The sequence below is a fragment of the Ctenocephalides felis genome, unplaced genomic scaffold, assembly GCF_003426905.1.
Source record: "Ctenocephalides felis isolate EL2017-DRISC unplaced genomic scaffold, ASM342690v1 CF-g0.4_SCAFFOLD_01886, whole genome shotgun sequence".
NCBI classification, from domain to species: Eukaryota; Metazoa; Arthropoda; class Insecta; order Siphonaptera; family Pulicidae; genus Ctenocephalides; species Ctenocephalides felis.
In genome coordinates this window covers 79,336,566-79,358,991 of record NW_020538040.1, presented here as the reverse complement: position 1 = coordinate 79,358,991, position 22,426 = coordinate 79,336,566, and the positions used below count along the sequence as shown (strand labels likewise).

At 28.9% G+C, this 22,426-nt stretch overlaps 1 protein-coding gene across 2 annotated transcripts; it reads right to left on the bottom strand.

Moving 5' to 3' along the window:
* Positions 1–523: 523 nt before the first annotated feature.
* On the bottom strand, positions 524–21,805 carry LOC113377374 (peroxisomal targeting signal 2 receptor). Of its 2 annotated transcripts, none has more exons than XM_026617673.1 (5): positions 21,628–21,805; positions 2,823–3,226; positions 2,543–2,728; positions 1,930–2,132; positions 524–797 (listed from the first exon to the last, which is right to left on the bottom strand). In XM_026617673.1, exons 2-5 carry the CDS (start codon positions 3,219–3,221, stop codon positions 635–637), a joined length of 951 nt encoding a protein of 316 aa, XP_026473458.1. In that variant the 5' UTR covers positions 3,222–3,226; positions 21,628–21,805; the 3' UTR covers positions 524–634. The 2 variants fall into 2 exon arrangements, with proteins under 2 accessions (XP_026473458.1, XP_026473457.1); XM_026617672.1 differs by lacking the exon at positions 21,628–21,805 and adding an exon at positions 3,476–3,725.
* Between the last annotated feature and the right edge of the window lie 621 nt (positions 21,806–22,426).

Here is a 22,426-nt window from a genome sequence, read left to right as displayed (position 1 = left end):
TATCCTAGACAATATAAAAATGCCCTTGTTATTATGTATGTAGTCTTTTAATGCAATTTATTTATTTATTGCATATAATTATTTATTTATGCAGTATGATAATGCATTTCATACAACATTTGATTAACGTTTTATTACTTTTTCGTTGTTGATATTATAAATGAATATCAAATAGAAATATATTTGTGGTAAATCTTTACGAGGAAAATGGGCAATCTAAGTGTTGTTGATCATATTATGTTTTATCTGTAACCTAGAACTAGGAAGCGTTGAAAAAAATAGTTGAATTGAAATTAATATCAAATAAAAACATATTTTCAAAAGCGATTTTTGAACAAAGTTTGTAACATAATTATATAATATGTATACACATTTTGTTTGTGTTCAATAATAAAAATACAATAAATAAAACCACATACTGTTTATTTAAATATTTTATTGGTAAATGTTTTTATATCAAATAAGCAAATACCACATATTGATAGATCATACCATGAAATAAATATAAAATATTAAAGCCACGTTTTGAGTACAAAGCTATAAACATATCCAATTGTTTTATTGTAATTTGCATATCACATTTTTTTCTCCCTCGGGTAAAATTCAATAATTCTTACAAGGTAGCACAGAAATTTCATGTCTGTAGACATCTTGGCGTGAATATATGTACCAATGAGTCCCAACCACAATCAGCAAGCTGACTCTTTTTATTAATATTCCAATCTAAGCCATATGTGAATTCTGAGTGATGTTTAATAACTTCTATAGCGTCCGCTGATTGTTTAAAGTCCCATATCCTACATTATAAATAAAATAACTTATTAAATCCACTTTACTAAACCTTATCATTTATAATTGAATGCATCTACTCTATAATTAAATACTCTTCTTTTATCTATGATTGAATGCTTGGAAGCAAAATTTTAGATTGTTTGTGTATATATTAAAGTAGATTTATGTGATCTAGCATAGCATATATATTTAGGACAATGCAGCAGAAGCAAAATTTTTCATATATTACAGCTTACATAATCTAAGCAGTCTAATAATCTGCATAAATAATAAGTACCATCTTAAGAGTATTATCTAAGAAAGTATACAGTTATTATTCAAATTAACAATATTCATTTAAATCATAATAAGAATCAATGTACTATATATATATATATATATATATATATATATATATATATATATATATATATATATGAGTAAGTTCTTCAAGGGCATACATCAAATAAAAGGCAAAGATTTAGAAGTTAATCTTTAATTTTTCCAAACGTTTCGACATAGTATTTTATGTCATCATCAGTGGATATAAATATGGTCTTACATCAGTAGCTAGCGCAAGGAACACAATTTTGCACTATCATATATACATTAACTTGTTTTTTTTATATTAATTTGTTGAACAGAGTATAGCAAAATATTTGTGAAATATATAATTTCACATAATTTCAAATATTATATATTTCACAAATATTTTGCTATACTCTGTTCAACAAATTAATATAAAAAAAACAAGTTAATGTATATATAATAGTGCAAAATTGTGTTCCTTGCGCTAGCTACTGATGTAAGACCATATTTATATCCACTGATGATGACATAAAATACTATGTCGAAACGTTTGGAAAAATTAAAGATTAACTTCTAAATCTTTGCCTTTTATTTGATGTATGCCCTTGAAGAACTTACTCATATTTCTCAACATCAAAATTAACTACTTTAACATATATATATATATATATATATATATATATATATATATATATATATACACAAACATTAAAAATGAATATAAAATATTATGCTAAAATCATTATATCTATATTTTTGAAAACACAAGCATCCTTCTCAAGTATCCTCTATAAATTATATTTTGGCACTTTATTAATTATTCTGTAATTAGTAGAAATAAATAAATACCTTGTTGTAAAATCATATGATACTGAAGCCAAAATGCTCATGCTATGTGGTGAAAACTGTATCCTTCGAACAGCATATTCACAACCTTTAAGTTCAAAAATAGGCATAGTCATGTTACGAATATCCCATCCTTTTATTAAGCCATCTGATCCAGCAGTAGCTAAAACATTTTGCTCGTACTTGCACCAATCACAAGATAAAACCTTAATGAAAATGATATATAATTTACTTAATTTATTTGATATTAATTCAAGATTAATGAATATTTATATTTACACTAAAAAAATAAAAATATCTTAAAAGTATTGCATAATTCAAGTTCCATTTTCGTTTAAAGTTTACCAAGTTTATCACAATTAATAGACCATAAAATATGTAAATATTCTTGCATTATAATTTTTGTGATACATAACAATTTACAATGCACAACTAAAACATTTCCAAATAAATATTAATGACTGAGGCTTGAAATAAAACATTTCATAAAGTACTATAATGAATAAGCAAAAGAAAAGAATGTAAAATAAATTAGAAGTGTTCATTTAGATAAAACATTTGATAATATAATTTATGAATATACAAAATAAAATATAGGAGAGTTCAATGGATTTACCTCAGCATCGTGAGCCTTGATGCTTGCATCAGGTCTCTGCGAATTCAATGTATTCCATAATTTTAAAAATCCATCTCCGCTAACAGATGCAAATGTATTAGGTATATGCCGTGAAAACATTGCATTATACACCAGTTGTGAGTGGCCTAAGTATGTACTTAATGATGTTAATCTGTTAGGGTCCCACTAAGAAAACAATCAATTTTATAAAAATAATAGAAAATTAAAATCTCAATTAGCATTGACTATATTTATAATAAGTTTTCTAAGTAATGCTTACAAGTTTAACGGTGCAGTCCCATGAAGCACTGAGCATATGCTGTTCCTGTCTTGTTCTGCTCCAATCTACTGAATAAACTTCTTTTTTATGTTCCTTGTAAACACTATGAGGCATTGTTGGAACGTTTGTAATATTCCATAGTTGTAGTCCACCATCACCTGAAGCTGTTATCACTGTATTGGAATCTATCTCTGACCACACCACATCAAACAATCCATCTCCCCACTGGAGGCTTTGAATCTCAATGATGCCCCCATCTGGAGTCAGTTCTAATAAAAATAATGTACCTCCACCGGCTAATCCATAGTATTGACTCGTTGCAACAGCAATTCGGTCAGGTGAGAATGGTGAAAATCTAACAGAATAGCCATGTCGATTTGGTGTAAGGAATGTTGGCATTTTCACTGAAAAAAGAATTTGTATATAAATCTGCTGTACACTACAAATAAGGATAGTTACTGTGTAGTATGTATACTCATAAAAACATTTTAGATAGATGTATTGAAAAATAAGTTTTATTAGACAATGTAAAGTATTGCTGAAACATTATGCAAATATATTTGTATTGAGCATTAAGAATATAAAAAATAATGTTTTGTAAATATTATCTATTATCTAATGAATGTATAAACCATAAATATATTTTCACATGCCTTGATTTTCCACATTAGCATTGTAATAAACGTTCTCACGTTTCTCCAATAATTAATTAAACATTATAAACACTTATTAATAACGTTATTAAATGTTTTGCAATTCTCATCATTCGATATTCTCTAAAGATTCTGTATAATATTTTATAGCGAGAAATGTTAACATGAAAGTAATTAAGTCATTGTGTTTATTTTTAATATGACAAAATTAACAATAAACAGAAACAAAAACAAAAAACACGATTTAAAGTAAGTAAGCGATCGGCAGTGATACATTCGCGTATTCTTCACCTTCACGTTACCAATTCGATTCTAATAAACACATATTCTATTCATCACTTTTAGGTTAAACAAATGTGTTTTAAATCATATTGGAATTATCAATATGATAAGATTAGGTTATACTGATGAGGTTATCAGATATGTCGTCTGATATTTACAATATCTAGTCTAAAAGTACATAGTTTGTCACAATCAAATATCGACTCTTGACATTTCCGAGCATATCAATCGTCTTTTTATTAATCAAAGCATTTTTCACGTAGCATATGTCATCTAATGTCGTCACTTGTCAGACAACTGCATTCCATTTCAAAAGATAAACTAGTGGTGCATGGCATCGTGCCTTAAGGCAAATTGCTGGTACTTCCTGTACCAAAAATTATTTTTATCTAAAAAAGATAAAAGATTTTTGAGAAATTTTAATTTTTGACAAAAATTTACTTTATTTTTAAAAAAAAGACTTACTGAAAAAAATGTTTTCTTTATTTTGAAATATTTTGGAAATTCTGAACTTTTTTTGAATTTCTGAAGCAATCGTATTGCTTTAAGTGCATAGAGACGAATTATCGAAGCGCGTAAGCGCCCCGTCGCCGTATAACGGACAAACGATGTTACAGAACCCATGTAAACCCATGTAAATGTAAATAAAATTTATACGTATTATTAAAATCTTCATAAAATATCTGATAATTTGCTGTGTCTCTGTCTAATGATTATTTGTGACCTCCAAATGGCTTTTTTTTAGTTATTTTACTAGATCTTCGAAAACGTTAGACCCGCCTTTCCGAAAATTTAATCAGTTGTTCATCTTGTCAATACAAGTGAAATATTTTTTGAATTATTCAAATCGGACGCTCCGTTCTCTTAAAAACTGAGTTACCGTTTGTAGCACTTTTTGCCCCGTATCTTCGAAACGGCTAGACCTGCCTTTGCTAAAAACTAATCAGCATGTTTCCTTATCAACAGCAGTCGAATGTTTTTTGAATAATTAAAATCGGTTAAACCGTGTTCCCGAAATCGCCGACGAAAATTTGTATCCGCACACACACACACAAACACACATTTTTCTAAAGTATGCCAAAATGTTCAGAAACCATTGAAACGTAAAGATATGCAAAACTTCACTTTCGATTTTTTTTTTCGAATTCTATAATTTACTCTTCTTTTGGCGTTTCAAGATATTCTGCATCGAGACCAAAATTGGAAAAAGTATGTGTGAGTGTAGATGATGCAATTTTTTACCTTTCGTCGACGTTTTCTCAAAAACGGCTGCACTGATCTCAAAAATTAAAAACCCATTCGATAAAACTTGATTAGTACTCGCGTTACTGTTTCTTTACAATTGAAAACTTTTAATTCCACGTTTTAGCCGCAATTTCTTTGGTTGTATTATAATTATGTAGTTTCCGGTAAAGATTGTCCGAACCGTTTCTTCGTAATTAAATATAAAAAAATGTATGCGTTTTTAATGATACTAAGCTCTAAACAAACATCCTACATTTTTTTAGTCTTAAGAAAAGTGGTTAAATTACAAAAATACAACAACTTATTGAGTTGTTTTTTCAACATGTCATTATAGTATACAATGTCCCTTCACGGCTGGCAATTGTAAAATCGCCAAATTTTCTAAATGTCCTTAACTGAGCAGTTGTAAATACAATAAAGAATAATAAAAAAAAGAATTACAAAAATAAATTAAAGTTCGGATAATGGACCGGTATTTTAAGACTTACGCGCCCGTGCTTGTGCACTATAATCAATACAGATAATTCGACTTTTTATATGATTAGATTTTAGTACAAACGAAAACTTTATTTTCTAAAAAAACATCTAAAATTATTATCTAAGTAGCTAAACCTAAATTCTTATCAATTAATTCAAATATATACACTTATCGCAAAGTTCATGCAACTCTGCCTTAAAGCTAAATGCCACTTACACCCGGTTTCATTTTGTTTGATAATGCTATATCTTAATTACGTGACGATCACGTGGTGTGCCTTCAGTTTTCAAATTAAATCTTCTTTTTATGAATGATTCAACGTCTACAATTATCTTTCTTTCACTTATTTTTCTCAAACTTGATTATGAAATAATTGAATTTGATGATTTATACAAAGAGAAATAAATACATAAGTATTACTAATAAAAGTCAATAAAATAAGTAAATTAAATTAATTTAAACATTTAAATGTTTCAAGAGACAAAAAATATCTTGCTTAGAATAAGATTGTTATTAGAAATATATTCTGAAGTTTACCTATTCTTATCAAAAATATATCCAACTAGAATTACATTCTAGTTGGATTATAAGCTCTGAATATCGGATTCTAGTTGGATTAAAAACTCTTTTCGTTATATAATAAAGGATAATGAACCAATAATAGTATAGTATCTTATAAACTACAAAACTCTAGTTGAAAACTTGTGTTAAAACGTAGATGTTCAATAATGTGTAATGTACAACTGAAAAGTATAACTTTTTTCTTCTTTTTATAATTTTTAGCTTTTTGCCTCTACGTGCACAAAATAAATAATACGTATGTTGAAGGCAAACAAGCAATTTTATAACAATAAAGAATAAAATTACAATATTCATAACTTATTTTTTGATAATTTATTTAACAATTTTTTGTCTTATCATAACACTTGTTTAAGCTTATTTATTAACAAAAAATTAATTGAAAATAATATTCAAACTCTTCAATTCTTAAAACAAAATTATAATTTTAAATACTTGAAATTAAATTTAACATTATTTATTTCTATTTTCTTCCTTCTAATCACCAATAAAAAATTAATAGTTTCATTAGGAATAATTAGAGAATGCGGAATTTGTGCATAAAATTCTACGGCCTTATTTTGTTAACATTGATTTATTATTAACATAGATTATCTACAGAGGAATCTCTTCAGTGGAGGAGACCTCTAAATGACATATTTAATGGATCACATAAGCTCATAGAAATTTGTATTTAGATTGTCTATAAAAAATAAAGAAAAAAAATATTCTACGGTCTTTTAAATAGTGAAAGTTTCTTATGAGCTTCCAAAATGGGGAGGTTTTTCCATACAAATTTTGAATGTAACATTTTTAGGGATTGTTAGAAGTGATAAGTGTATGAATAAGTGTTTGAATTTTAATTTGATTTGAATCGGAATATATACTTGAACATATTTTTCACACCAAGCTTTAAAAATTGGTATCCTTAGAGACCTCGAACTAAGTATTTCGAGCAAATAGCTTGATAATACATATTCTTATGAATAAATTTGGTAATAAAAAACATTTTATTCAATTTTGAAACTGTACGATCTGGATATTTATATTCAATATAATTGATATATCATAATTTTAAATAATTAAATAAATTGTGTTGAAACTACAGCCAAATTTTCGAAAAAAATAATAAGTTTAACTTGTAACGTCTTCAATTAAAAGTGTCTTCCATGAAATAATGATATTTTAGGCTTTAAAAATCCCAATTTAACTTTTCTTCACTGGACACAACTACAAAATATATAATAAATATTTAAAATAATAAAAAATATATAATAATATATTATAATAATCAATGAAAAATAAATTTTATGTAAATATAATAAATGTTATATAAATATTATAAATATATAATAAACAATTTTTTACTGATTATTTTATAAATTTTTATTATTTAGTATATTATTTTTATGTTATACTTTGTAGTTATATTCACCGAGTAAGAACATATATTATTAATTACTCATATATATAAAATAATATATATATATATTTATATATATATATATATATATATATATATTACTAAATCAGCGTATTTAACTTCAATTAACACATTCTGTTTTTTGTGCTCTTAATTCACAATCAACACATTATATTTCGATTAAACACATGTTTTATAGTACATTTAAATTAAAAATCAACAATATAGTATACCTGTCATTTGGAATTATACACACAAAACAACTAAAAAAACTAAATATTTTCAAAGATTCAAACTAAAACTAATTATTTCTCTAAATATCTGAGAAATTCAACTGCACAATGTTACGGAATGACAAAACAGTATCAACTGGTTAAGGGCATTTAAATGTTAAATGTCCATTCTTGAATTTTTAAAAATTCGTTAGCGGTTACCCCACCATCGAATTTTAGTACGGGATGATCATTTAAATGTCCACACAAAGGGGTAGCGACCCCACCCCTTCCATTTGAATTGTTCAATTTACCTCGACCCAAATCGGAATCGGAAGATATCGGAAATGCCCTTCGGGCTCAACAACTGAAAGTTCCGTACCATGAGTCCAAGACCGTCCACACGATGCAGGACGTACCTGGTGAAAAATTGACTTTATATTATGGTTTCCATGTATTTAAATCCTTCTGCCAGAGGTTACATATATGTGACTGCAATTGAAAATTCAAAAGACGCAAACAATAAGTTATATAAATGTACTTTATAAATATTTTATTGAAAAAATCTATGCAAGTTCTTCTAATATATTTGATAACAACTATAATAGTTGTAAAGCGAGAAAAAGGAATATTTTTTTAGTTTTTATACTTTGAATAAATGAAAATGCTACATTAAAAATATTGTAACTAGGTGTAAGTGGCATTGTGCTTTAAGGACATAAAATTCTCGACTGTTTATTTCAAATATCAAGTTTCACTAAAAACTAATCAATGCGACTACTTATATCAAGTTGATATATTTCAAAGCTTTAATGATTTTTTATAAATCAACCACTTCATATGTCTATATTACTTTAATATGTTCGATTAAATGGTTCATGTTACATTATCCTTAACCGATATCTTTCGAACGGTTTTTAAACTTTCAAAACCTGTACAAGATCTTTGGACGCAAATTTTCGCACTTTTCTGCTCATTCTAACGAAATGCATCGTCTCGAAAAACACGTTAACGAATTAAAAACGAATTAAAATTTTTTAAAGCACATTTGTAAACTATATAATGCAAACATTATTCTTTTCTTTATAACATTATAATTCACGTTGAGATAAAAGGTGAACAAGTGTTTTGCTTGATTCACCTTTTTAGGTATTACATGTGCAATGGAGAACAAGAATACAAGTTCTCATAGATAGGTTAATTAATAATAGTTATCGGACGGGCTATGCCCGGAAGTTAATTATATTACTTCCTTTACTTATATAGTTATTAATTTCGACTATATTGCGCGGGGAGAGTTTCACGATAGCACCCACGAAGACATCTGTGGCCGAAGTTGTCACGTTGAAAAATCTGAACTAGCTGTAAGTGGAATTCTGTCTTAAGGCAATTAAGGCATCGTGCCTTAAGGCAAATTGCTGGAACTTCCCGTACCAAAATTTTTTTTTTTTAAAACTATTAACATTTTTGAAAAAAATTTACTTCAAAAAAATAAGATTTTTGACAAACAATTAGACAAAAAATTAGTTTTTTTTGAAAAAAAAAATTAAAAAAAATTTTTTTTTTATTTTTTTTTTTTTTGAAAAAAATGTTTTCTTTATTTTGACATATTTTGAAAGATCTAAACTTTTTTTCAAAGCAATCGTACTGCTTTAACTGCATAAAGACGAAATATCAAACCGCGTAAGCGCCGCGTCGACGTCTAACGCGTAAACATTGGTACGGAACCCATAGGAATGTGAACCAAAATTATTATATTATGTGAACTTATTGTTAAGATCTTTATAAAATATCTGATAATTTGATGTGCATATGTCTAATGATCATTTTTGACCGCCAAATGGCATTTTTTTTACTTTTTTTATTAGATCTCCGAAACCGCTAGACCTGCCTTTATGAAACTTTGATCGGTTCTTCACCTTGTCAATACAAGTAAAATGTTTTTTAAATTATTAGAATCCGACGCTCCGTTCTCTTAAAAACTGAGTTACCGTTTTTGGCACTTTTTGCCCCATATCTTCGGAACGGCTAGACCTGCCTCCGCCAAAAACTAATCAGCACGTCTCCTTATCAATACGAATCGAATGTTTTTATTATTCAAATTATTATTATTCAAATCGCTTCATCCGTGTTCCCGAAATCGTCGACGAAAATTTGTATCCCGATATATATATCACACACATACACGCACACATATACACACCCACATACACACATACATCCATTTTTTCTAAGGTATGCCAAAATATTCACAAACCTCTGAAACGTAAAGATATATAAAAATTGTGATTTTCAATTTTTTGCGATTACTATAACTTACCCTACGGGAAGTTAAAAACATTATAAAGCAAATTGATAACATAATCACATATATCTTCTTAAATATATTAACATATGTTATTATAAAGCATTTATATTGTATAAATAAACTGTGCAAACATTTTTAACCAATAGATTATTAGTGCAGATTCAACAAATATAAAAATTGACTTTTGATATTTTATGAATGACAATAATTTTGGAGATTAATATTGGTATCTCAACATGTAATTTTTGTCTTGTAATCGATCATAAACGGCTTTTGTCTCGTAATCGATTATAAACATACCGAACGGTCTTTGACGAATCCGCCAAAATTAGGATGCTCTTATAAAATCAAGGGAAAAAATAAGAAAGAAATTATAATATAAAAAGGCATCTGCATGTTGCTGGAATATCAGATTAATAGTAAAAAAATAAACTGACAAACACTTTAAAATGTTATTTTAAATATACTATAAAAAATTCGAATGAAAAAAATTAAATTTGTTGTAGTTATTTTGCGTGCCGCGGATTTGACGCGGAACGCCGAAATGCCTGTGGTACCGCCGTTTTAAATTTTTTTTTACTATTATATTTTATTTTGTTACTTTAAAGTACAATAAACAACTATATTTAATATCATGATTATATTGCTTTTCCTTCCGCCCGAAAACAAATGTCAATCCATCGATTAACCATTCTCTTATGTGTGGGATATTTTTGATATTAGCTCTTACGTCTAATAATTAACTTATGATTGGATGTTGCAGCTATGTCCACGAAGGACGATTTCCACTTGGAATTATATTGTGATCTATAACCTCAAGTGGAAATTTGACATCAAAGCTGGGATTAGTTGCTGCTAGCCCACGCTCTAACCGATATCGCCACCGCTGGCCCAAATGGCAAAAATATGTTTTATTTGGCTGCTACAGTTGTGTAACCCCTTAAGCAGAAATTGATAAAAACTCTAAAGCCAAACAACGATTCTACAAAATATTAAATAATTCCAACATCGCGTTTTACTTTTGTTATCGAAAGGTATTTAATGTTATTTAAGTTTCTGAATATAATTTATTTAATAATAAAAACGTCATTAAAATCTCAGTTTTCGTTTTTTAAGCGCAACGCTTTAAGAAAGATTTTAAAACTTTATATATAGGTACTTTTCGAAGACGATGGCAATTATACATGTGTTTTCAAACTGCTGATAATAAAACCTATAAGAAGGGCTATATTATAAATTATGGAAGCTTTTACGGCCACATCACATTTCATGTAGTAAATCTATAAAACTAATCGAGTTTTTAACTTAGGGCAAGTTACATAGTTATAGCCCAAAAATTGAAATTGAAAATGTTTGCATGTCTTTGATGGTTTCTAAACAATTTGGCATACCTTAGAAAAAAAAACATGTTTCTGTTTATACATATATCATATATCATATATGATATATGTATGAATACAATTTTTCGTCCCCGATTTTGGGCGCACGAATCAACAGATATGAATGATTAAAAAAAAATCAATTCATAATGACGAGAAAAGCGGTGATTAGTTTTTGGCAAAGACAGGTCTAGCCGTTTCGGAGATACGGAGCTAAATGTGCAAAAAATAGCAAATTTTGAAAGAACCAAGCATCCGATTTGAGTGATATCTTTTATTTTTATTTAAAAAAATGCCAATTTTTGCTTATGTTGACGAAATGATTGTTTTTGAGGAAAAAAATAATTTTTGTATTTCACAATTTCATAAATTTTTTTTTTTTTAATTTACGAAAAAAAAATTTTCTGAATATCGAAAATAATTCGAATTTTAATTTTATTTTTAGCTAAAGTTCTAAAGTTCAGTTATATACTTGAAATAAATAATAATAACTTAGAAAATATATAATTCTTAGAAATATGAGACAAGTTTCTTCATTCTAACTCCCCTTCATTAAATGCAGTTCATTTACTTGTCATGTAAACTTATATAAACGCCATCGTCCAATTTGTAAGCTCTTATATTTTTTCTTATATTTTTATCTTATAATAATATATTTCAAAACATTTAATATTCTTCGAATATTTTATTGCGGTACGGGGCGTTCTTGCAATTTGCCTTAAGGCACGATGCCATACACCGTTAGTTTCATCTTGTTTCAAAACGCAAATATATTAATATACAAATTTAGAAGATGAACTATTTTTTCGAATATGACAGGTATTTTTAAATAATGATATTTAATAAACGTATACACAATTTTAATAAAAAAAATGTTTATCATGGAAATCAGTGAATCCATCCAAATCATTGCTCCGGGTCACCCGGACCGGGTGTGAAATGTAAGATAAAATGAAACTAGCTGTAAGTGGAATTCTGTCTTAAGGCAATTAGGGCATCGTGCCTTAAGGCAAATTGCTGGAACTTCCAGTACCAAAAATTATTATTTTTTCAAAAACGATTAACATTTTTGAAAAAAATTTACTTCGAAAAAAATAAATTTTTGAGAAACTATAAATTTGACAAAAAATTACTTTTTTGTAAAAAAAAAATTTTATTTGAAAAAAAAATTTTTTTTGAGAAAAAAAAATTTTTTTTTGAAATAAAATTTTTTGAAAAAAAAAATGTTTTCTTCATTTTGACATATTTTGGAAATTCTGAACTTTTTTTCAAAGCAATCGCACTGCTTGAACTGCATAGAGACGATATGTCAAAGCTTGCAAGTGCCGCGCCGCCGTCTAACGCATAAGCATTGGTACGGAACCCATAGAAATGTGAAAAAAAATTATACTTATTGTTAAAATCTCTATAAAATATCTGATAATTTGATGTGCATATGTCTAATGATCATTTTTAACCGCCGAATGGCATTTTTTTTTACTTTTTTCATTAGATCTCCGAAACCGCTAGACCTGCCTTCATGAAAATTCGATCAATTCTACATCTTGTCAATACAAGTAAAATGTTTTTTGAATTATTCAAATCGGACGCTCCGTTCTCTTAAAAACGGACGTATCGTTTTTGGCACTTTTTGCCCCGTATCTTCGGAACGGCTAGACCTGCCTTCGCCAAAAACTAATCAGCACGTCTCCTTATCAATACGAATCGAATGTTTTTTAAATTATTCAAATCGGTTGATCCGTGTTCCCGAAATCGTCGACGAAAATTTGTATCCGCACATACATACACACACGCACACACACACACACACACACACACACACATACATTCATTTTTTCTAAGGTATGCCAAAATGTTCAGAAACCTTTGAAACGTCGAGAAATGCAAAAATTTTCATTTTCGATTTTTTTGCGATTACTATAAGTTGCCCTACGGGAAGTTAATAATCCATTAAAAAATGTATAAGCAATTATTATTTTAAAAATTGATAGATAACATCAAATCATTAAAATCGTAAATATTTTAGCATTATTTCATATATATTATGTTTAAAATATATTTTTGCTAAACTATAGTGTCTAAAAAAGAAAGAATCATTTTTAGAAGTCGTTGTATCTGTATCTTTACTAAATTTATTCTTAGATAGAACTGAATGCATTTTTGCAGAAAAAAAATTTGATATATTTATTTATATTTTTAGTATTTATATGAATAATATTGTTTTCATAGAATCAAGAACCATTTCGCTTATTTTGATTAGAAGAATTGGCTAAATCCTATTTCCTTTTATTTATTTGAAAAATGTTTTTTGGGCTTTGGTTTCGAACTTTGTAGAATTTAGTTAATTTTAATTATTTGATAAAGTATTATACAAACTATATATAAGTCTTGAGGCAAGTTGCCGATATGAATAAATAATCGACTTAGTCAATAAAAAATCAATATATTAATTTGTGAATAATTTTTTATATTTAATGAACTTTTATAATTAAATTACTTGTACTTTGTTTAAATGCTTTATCAATATTAAAAAGTTTTGTTATGGTCCCAAAATATTTTTTATATAATATTTACCAAAAATTAATCAGCGCGATTACCAACTGATATCTGTCGAACAGTTCTTACATATTGAAAATTGGATTTTAGGATCAGGATTTTTTTTTGTAAGTTTAGCACTTTTATGTTAATTGTAAAGAAACGGCTCTGCCGCTCGTGGCGCAAAACTAATGAACACTACATCTTATTTTAGTTTTAAGTTTTTTAAATCGATTCAGTCGTTTTAGAGGAAAAGGCAATGAAGGATCAAAAGTCGGCTCACATACAAACAAAAATCTTTTTTTCAATTTGAGTCTTGAAGGATTCAAACTGATTTGGAATGTAAAGAAAACATAAAATTAGCAAGTCGGACCAGCAACAAACTTTTTCTTCAGGAAATTAATAAGAATATAGAAATGTCATAATTATTTTTCAAGAAAAACTAAATAATTTACATATCATTCCAATACGCACACAAGTAATGCAGATCCGCATTTTTTATAATTACATTATATGAAAACGTTGGGCTTATAAAGGGTCAGTGAAAACCTGTTTCGACCTTATGGACCAGTAAAAAAAAGTCAAGCGAATTCTTGAAAGGGTCGAAACTAGACCGACCAGTCCGATAAGGTCGTGAGAACGAATTGGACAATTTATAGATGCAAATTCAGGTAGCACTAAGAGACATTTACAAGACGATGAGTTTTGCCTTTTTCGAAGTGCCATTGTCAGTTATTTTAATAGTGACCCTGTCCGGTCGCACGAATTAAAGAAAACCAGTTTTCTGAATTTTAATAAGCGCGCAGTCCTTAAATTATTATCCGCAAGGGTTGTGTCGTTGGACAGTAGGGAGGGTTTATAATCATCAGTTACAATTTCTGTTAATACGGAACTTCCTATTGAGCGTCACATTCATGAATGAACGAATAAATGTAGTCTGTTATACACATTATTACTATGTAGACACATAATTGCAAAATATGTAGTGTCTCATTATTGTGAAAAATTTAATATTATTATTAAATCTCATTAATAATTATGAATAGAAAATCTACGAAACAACAATTTACTCTTACTAAATGCATGTTTAGATTTATCATAGATTTGTTATATATAAGGTAGAGCAGGGCTTAAAGGCCCGCGGGTAAAAAGGACCACCAACAAAATCTCAAAAACAAGTAAAGATAAGAACTTTTTAACACCAATACTGGAAAGTAGGAGGAAAAAGATTTATAACCACTCATCGCCTTGATTCTTACGACGTTGCTGACAGGAGAAAAATGGCAATGTGGTTAGTTTTTTTGGTTGTGAGCACTGTTGTTAAGTTTACTAGGCCTTTATCATTATCATATTATTTTTAAGTATACGTTTTTTAATTGTTTTATAATTGTTGTAATTCAGATTCAAAAGTTTTTTGAATAATCTCTATAAAAGCTTATGCGGGAGTGGGTAAAATGGACCAACTGAATTTTTACCCTGGCAAAAGCGACAACAATAAAAAATAGTAAATGAAAAATTTAAATAAGTTAAGAAAAGCAATTATATAAGATATAAGTTAAATAAATAGCTATTCCAACTCTGCTGATGAATATTTTTGACAAAATACCAGATCAATGTTTGTATATTTTTTTTTTCAATTTTTTTTTTCATTTTTTTTTGTATTATATATTATTGTATATAAAATAATTCAGATTTTAATTTTAATTATGATTAAAGTTGTAATATACTTTAAACAAATAATTCCAACTTTGCAATAATTCAGTTTATATAACTCTTATAAATATTAGGCAACGTTAGAGTATTTATAATAATCTATTTGAAAGCATTTAATATTCCTCGAACATTTCGTTACGGTACAGGAAGTACCAGCAATTTGCCTTAAGGCACGATGCCATACACCACTAGTTAAAATTTGTTCCGCATTTTTGGCTAAAATATAGACGACTTCGCAGATTTCTGCTAATTCTAAAGAAACGATTTGACTGTTCGTCTTGTAAAACTGGACAAACGAATAAAAAAAAAGTTTAATAAATAAAATATATTTTAATGTAATAATGTAATATATATTTTTAAAGCATATTTATAAAACTTCATAATATAAACTTTTTTTTCCTTTGTATCTAAGCTAACTTTGAGTTTCTGTTCAGTTAATTATTTACACAAATCGGCAAGCTTATGCAACTTGCCTTAAGCCATAATTACACATACACCTAGTTTTTATACATTTTATCTACTATACGATGTTCGTAATTTGATTCAATTTCTCAAAAAATATACTTAGACATTGTCAAATTTACAATGAGTATTGTACGAAATCTGCATCAAAATATTAATGAAACGTGACTATATTCTATTTACAAAGCGAAGGTGAATTTTTCAAATTTTTCAACGTGACATCTTCGGCCACAGATGTCATCGTGGGTGCTATCGTGAAACTCTCCCCGCGCAAAATAGTCGAAATTAATAACTATATAAGTAAAGGAAGTAATATAATTAACTTCCGGGCATAGCCCGTCCGATAACTATTATTAATTAACCTATCTATGAGAACTTGTATTCTTGTTCTCCATTGCACATGTAATACCTAAAAAGGTGAATCGAGCAAAACACTTGTTCACCTTTTATCTCAATGTGAATTATTATTATTATTATAATGTTATAAAGAAAAGAATAATGTTTGCATTATATAGTTTACAAATGTGCTTTAAAAAAATTATTACTTGTATTACACTTTTTTTAAATCGATTTTAATTCGTTAACGTGGTTTGCGAGACGATGCATTTCGTTAGAATGAGCAGAAAAGTGCGAAAATTTGCGTCCAAAGATCTTGAACAGGTTTTGAAAGTTTAAAAACCGCTCGAAAGATATCGGAAGGATCATGTAACATGATTCTTAACCGATATATTTCGTTTATATAAGTTTACATGAAAAGTAAATGAACTGCATTTAATAAAGAGGAGTTAGAATGAAGAAATTTGTCTCATATTTCTAAGAATTATATAAACTGAATTTCTAAGTTATTATTATTTATTTGAAGTATATAAGTGAACTTTAGAACTTTAGCTAGAAATAAAATTAAAATTCAAATTATTTTCGATATCCAAAAAAAAAATTGTTTTTTGAAATTCTGAAATCTCCAAAACTATTGTCATTCATAAAATATCAGTAGTAATATTTATATGTGTTGAATCTGCACTAATAATCTATTGGTTAAAAATGCTTTCACAGTTTATTTATACAATATTTTTTTTTAACTTCCCGTAGGGTAAGTTATAGCAATCGCAAAAAAATCGAAAATGAAAATTTTTATATATCTTTACGTTTCAGAGGTTTCTGAACATTTTGGCATACCTTAGAAAAAATGGATGTATGTGTGTTTGTGTGTGTGTGTGTGTGTGTGTGTGCGTGTGTGTATGTATGTGCGGATACAAATTTTCGTCGACGATTTCGGGAACACGGATCAACCGATTTGAATAATTCAAAAAACATTCGATTCGTATTGATAAGGAGACGTGCTGATTAGTTTTTGGCGAAGGCAGGTCTAGCCGTTTCGGAGATACGGGGCAAAAAGTTCCGGAAACGGTAACTCAGTTTTTAAGAGAACGGAGCGTCCGATTTTAATAATTCAAAAAACATTTTACTTGTATTGACAAGATAAAGAATTGATCAAATTTTCATAAAGGCAGGTCTAGCGGTTTCGGAGATCTAACAAAAAAAGTAAAAAAAAATGCTATTTGGCGGTCAAAAATGATCATTAGACATATGCACATCAAATTTTCAGATATTTTATAGAGATTTTAACAATAAGTATAAATTTTGTTTATTTTCCTATGGGTTCCGTATCAATGTTTACCCGTTAGACAGCGACGCCGCGCTTACGCGCTTTATATTTTGTCTCTATGCAGTTAAAGCAGTGCGATTGCTTTGAAAAACAAGTTCAGATTCAAACAAGTTCGTTTTTAAAAAAAATAATTTTTGGTACGGGAAGTTCCAGCAATTTGCCTTAAGACACGATGCCCTAATTGCCTTAAGACAGAATTCCACTTACAGCTAGTTATAATTTTATTTGAACAGCGATCAGAACTTATGGGTTCTATGAGCTGTTGTGATTAATATCTTACAAACTATGTTTGTTTTATTACAGATGGCAACCCAAACAGTTGTCACATCTCTGTATGATAAATTTTTATTACAATCTCTGTAATAGGGCAAGTACGGTGCAACAATCCCGGGTGAGGGCTATTTTCACTTGGAAACATATTGCTATTTATATTTTCAAGTGAAAATCGTTGTTACTGTTGCCTGACAACAGGCTGCTCGAAGTGGGTATCGAACCCGGGACCTCTGAAACAAGTCCCGTCGCTCTTAACCGCTTACCTACGGGCGAGCCCATTTATACAATACTAGCAAACCGGGCGAACTCCGTTTGACCACCAGATTGTTTCATTTTATGTAACATTTCGTTTGGTGATTAAAAGATAAAGATAAAAATTGCCTGCTGTTGAAATTGAATAAAAATTTGCACAATACACGTGATTGATTTGGTGGTTTCCAATTAAAATGTCAGGAAACAAATAACATATTTTTTTTACTTGTTTTGCACAATTTCACAGTGAAAACAATGTCGGTTTGTCACATGAAATTAACTGAACAGAGAACAATGAGTAGCTATCAAACAAATGAGTATCAGTCAAACAAAAAATATTAGTTTGTAGTGCATGCTAAGTATCAGAGATGACGCTGTATGTGAAAAAAGAAAGTGTTTTCCGTTTTTCTGTTGAAATCTTTCTTCAATTTTCTTTGCTATAAACCTCACGGAGTCTGAGACCTTTCCAACGAATGCAAAATCGTCGAAATCGGTTCGTGCGTTTTGGAGTTATATCGTCAGGAAGGAAAACCCGACTTATTTTTATATAATAGATAAATGCTTTATAATAACATATGTTAGTATATTTAAGAAGATATATGTGATTATGTGATCATTTTGCTTTTTAATGTTTTTAACTTCCCGAAGAAGTTTATGTTTTCACCAAAAAAATTCGATTTGCTAATTTTATGTTTTCTCGACGGTTCAAGCCATTCTGAATCGAATGAGACCAACTTTGGAAAAAGTATGTGTTTGTGTGTGTGTGTGTGAACAGATTTTTTGCCGTAAATCGACGTTTTCTCAAAAACGGCTGGACCGAATTCAAAAATTTAAAGGCCATGTATCTCGATGAAGGCTAGCGTTTCTCAGTTTTGTGCGACGATCGGCCGAGCCGTTTCTTTGTAAATCGCAGAAAAGTGAAAAAAATTTCGTCCACGTTTTAGCCCGCAATTTTGAATCGATTTCGAAAATTCAAAAACCGTTCGATATTGGTTGGGAATCGACCTTAGTTTTTGGTGAAGATCAGCCGGGCGGTTTTCTTGTAATAAATTCTTAAAAAAATTTTTTTCGACGATTTTTATGAATTTTTTTTAATGTTAGATACCATACTATTATAGATCAATAGATCATACTAAAATATTACGGCCCTACGGCAAGTCGTTTAATTTTAAAAATTCGTCAAAATTTGCAAAAATTACTATCGTCTTTTTGACGTTTGTCAAAACTAGAATTTTCATTGACGTTTGCTCAGAAACGCCTAAACAGATTTCTAAAATTTAAAAGCCATTTGATGTATCTCGATGAGGATTATCGTTTGTCAGTTTTGTGCGACGATCTGACGAGCCGTTTCTTTGTAATTTGGAAAGAAGTGTTAAACTTTTCGTCCACATTTAAGCCAATGCTACCGAATCGATTTTAAAAAATCAAAAACTGTTCGAAAGATATTAGTTGAGAATGATACTGATTAGTTTTAGGTGAAAAGCTACCGAGCCGTTTTCTTGTAATTAACAGTTGAAAAAAAATTTGGGCCAATTTTTATGGAACTTTTTTTGGCGATATATATCATGGTCTTATAGAACTTACTGAAATAGTACGGCCTTACGACAAGTAGTTTAATTTTAAAAATTCATCAAAGTTTGAGAAAATGAGTAGTTTTTTTGATGTTTGTTAAAATTTAAATTAGACGATTTACTTTAGTATAACGTTAAAGTACTTGGTATTAATAAACCATTAAAGTCCTACGGAAACTGATTAAAATATAAAAATCGTAAATTTGCTTCTAGAAAATACTTCGAATTAACGTGTTCGTTCGTTCTCAATTATGTGTAATAAATTCACTCAGAATACTTCTAATCACTCATAAATTAATTTATTTATCATGGATTAAGTCGATTAATTACACATATCGGGAAGTTCATGTAACTTGCCTCAAGGCTAAATACCAATACCAACTAGTTAACTTCCCGTAGGGCAAGTTATAGTAATCGCAAAAAAATCGAAAATGAAAATTTTTGCATTTCTCGACGTTTCAAAGGTTTCTGAATATTTTGGCATACCTTAGAAAAAATGGATGTATGTGTGTGTGTGTGTGTGTGTGTGTGTATGTGTGTATGTATGACGATTTCGGGAACACGAATCAACCGATTTAAATAATTCAAAAAACATTCGATTCGTATTGATAAGGAGACGTGCTGATTAGTTTTTGGCGAAGGCAGGTCTAGCCGTTCCGGAGATACGGGACAAAAAGTGCCGAAAACGGTAACTCAGTTTTTAAGAGAACGGAGCGTCCGATGTGAATAATTCAAAAAACATTTCATTTGTATTGACAAGATGAAGAATTAATGAAATTTTCATGAAGGCAGGTCTAGCGGTTTCGGAGATATGGAGGAAAAAGTAAAAAAATTAGCCATTTGGCGGATAAAAATGATCATTAGACATATGCACATCCAATTATCAGATATTTTATAGAGATTTTAACAATAAGTATATTTTTTTTACATTTCTATGGGTTCCGTACCAATGCTTATGCGTTAGACGGCGGCGCGGCACTTGCGAGCTTTGACATTTCGTCTCTATGCAGTTCAAGCAGTACGATTGCTTTGAAAAAAAGTTCAGAATTTCCAAAATATGTCAAAATGAAGAAAACATTTTTCTTTTCAAAAAAAAATTGTTTTCAAAAAAAAAAAAATTATTTTTCAAAAAAAAATTTTTTTTTTAAAAAAAAGTAATTTTTTGTCAAATTTATAGTTTCTCAAAAATCTAATTTTTTTGAAGTAAAATTTTTTCAAAAATGTTAATCGTTTTTAAAAAAATAATTTTTGGTACGGGAAGTTCCAGCAATTTGCCTTAAGGCACGATGCCTTAATTGCCTTAAGACAGAATTCCACTTACAGCTAGTTTGTTAATGTATTTGTCTATTTGAGCGGTGTCGTTTCGGAGCAGTCTGACGCGCATGGAAAAATGCTATGAGCATGTAAAAAAAGAACCTATTAGGTATGAAATATTTCTCCTCATTTTCTAACAGGTTCAAAGTATATTTTAAGCCTAATTTTTTTTTTTGGTTTTTCGAAAAATTTACAGTTTTGTAACCCCTTAAGCCTGTTGGTTGCTTCCCTGGCCCGGAGGCCTCGTATGAATAATTGACAAGGCGGTAGTTAGCATAAAATTCATTATCAATAGAAGACAACACTTCTCAAAATTTTAAATGGATGGACTCACTAGTTTTTTTAAAATTCCCATAAATGGTCTTTTTTTTAGGTTGTCACACTAGGTGTACCCCTTAAAAACATGGAACTAGCCTAAAATGCAGGCCGCGACGTTTATAATAATCATTCGACAATTATTTATTTTAGAAAATGTACTTACATATAATCCATGTCCAATGTTTTATTTATGTTCATTATTCTATTTAAGTTACAACGTAAAAATAACTTTACACAATCATATGAAAATTTCAGCAATTTTCTAACGGTTTCCTTCACGTAATTGATCCATTACTTCTCTCTTTTACAGAATAACCTAAAATTATTTTAGTACTCCTAAAAGTTTTGTATAAACTTCTCTCATCGACGTGAAAGTGATTACTAGTAATCTCTCTTAAAGAATTCGTTTCAAAACAAGGGGGCGTCCATTAATCACGTGAGGTTTTTATGGGGAGGGGGTGTCTATTAATCATGTGGGGGGAGGGAGGGGTCTAGTAAGATATCACATGTATATATTTTTTACCTGATTTTTTTTTAAACAAACATTTCCAAAAAAAAAAATAAAGTAGTACTCGTAACTAAAAATACACGTGATGTCTGGTGGGGGAGTAGTTAATTTTGAAAAAATCGATCACGTGATTAATGGACACCCCCCATCCTCCAATTAAAAATTGAGTATTTTTGCTGCTCGCAACAATTTGTTTTCCTGAGCAGATATAAATGAAGTGAAATGCAGATTAAAAGGTTTAAATTAACACTTTCATATACAACTTGGATAATAAAAGTACTTGTTAAATAAATAAATAATAAAGGCTATATGATATGAATAATGTAAACTACTGTATAATGAAACGTTTATAATAAATTAATACATAAAGAAATCGATTTCAATAAAGAAATTATTAAAGAAATGTCAATCAGTTTACAAATAGTACAATCTGAAAAATATAGTAAATAAATAG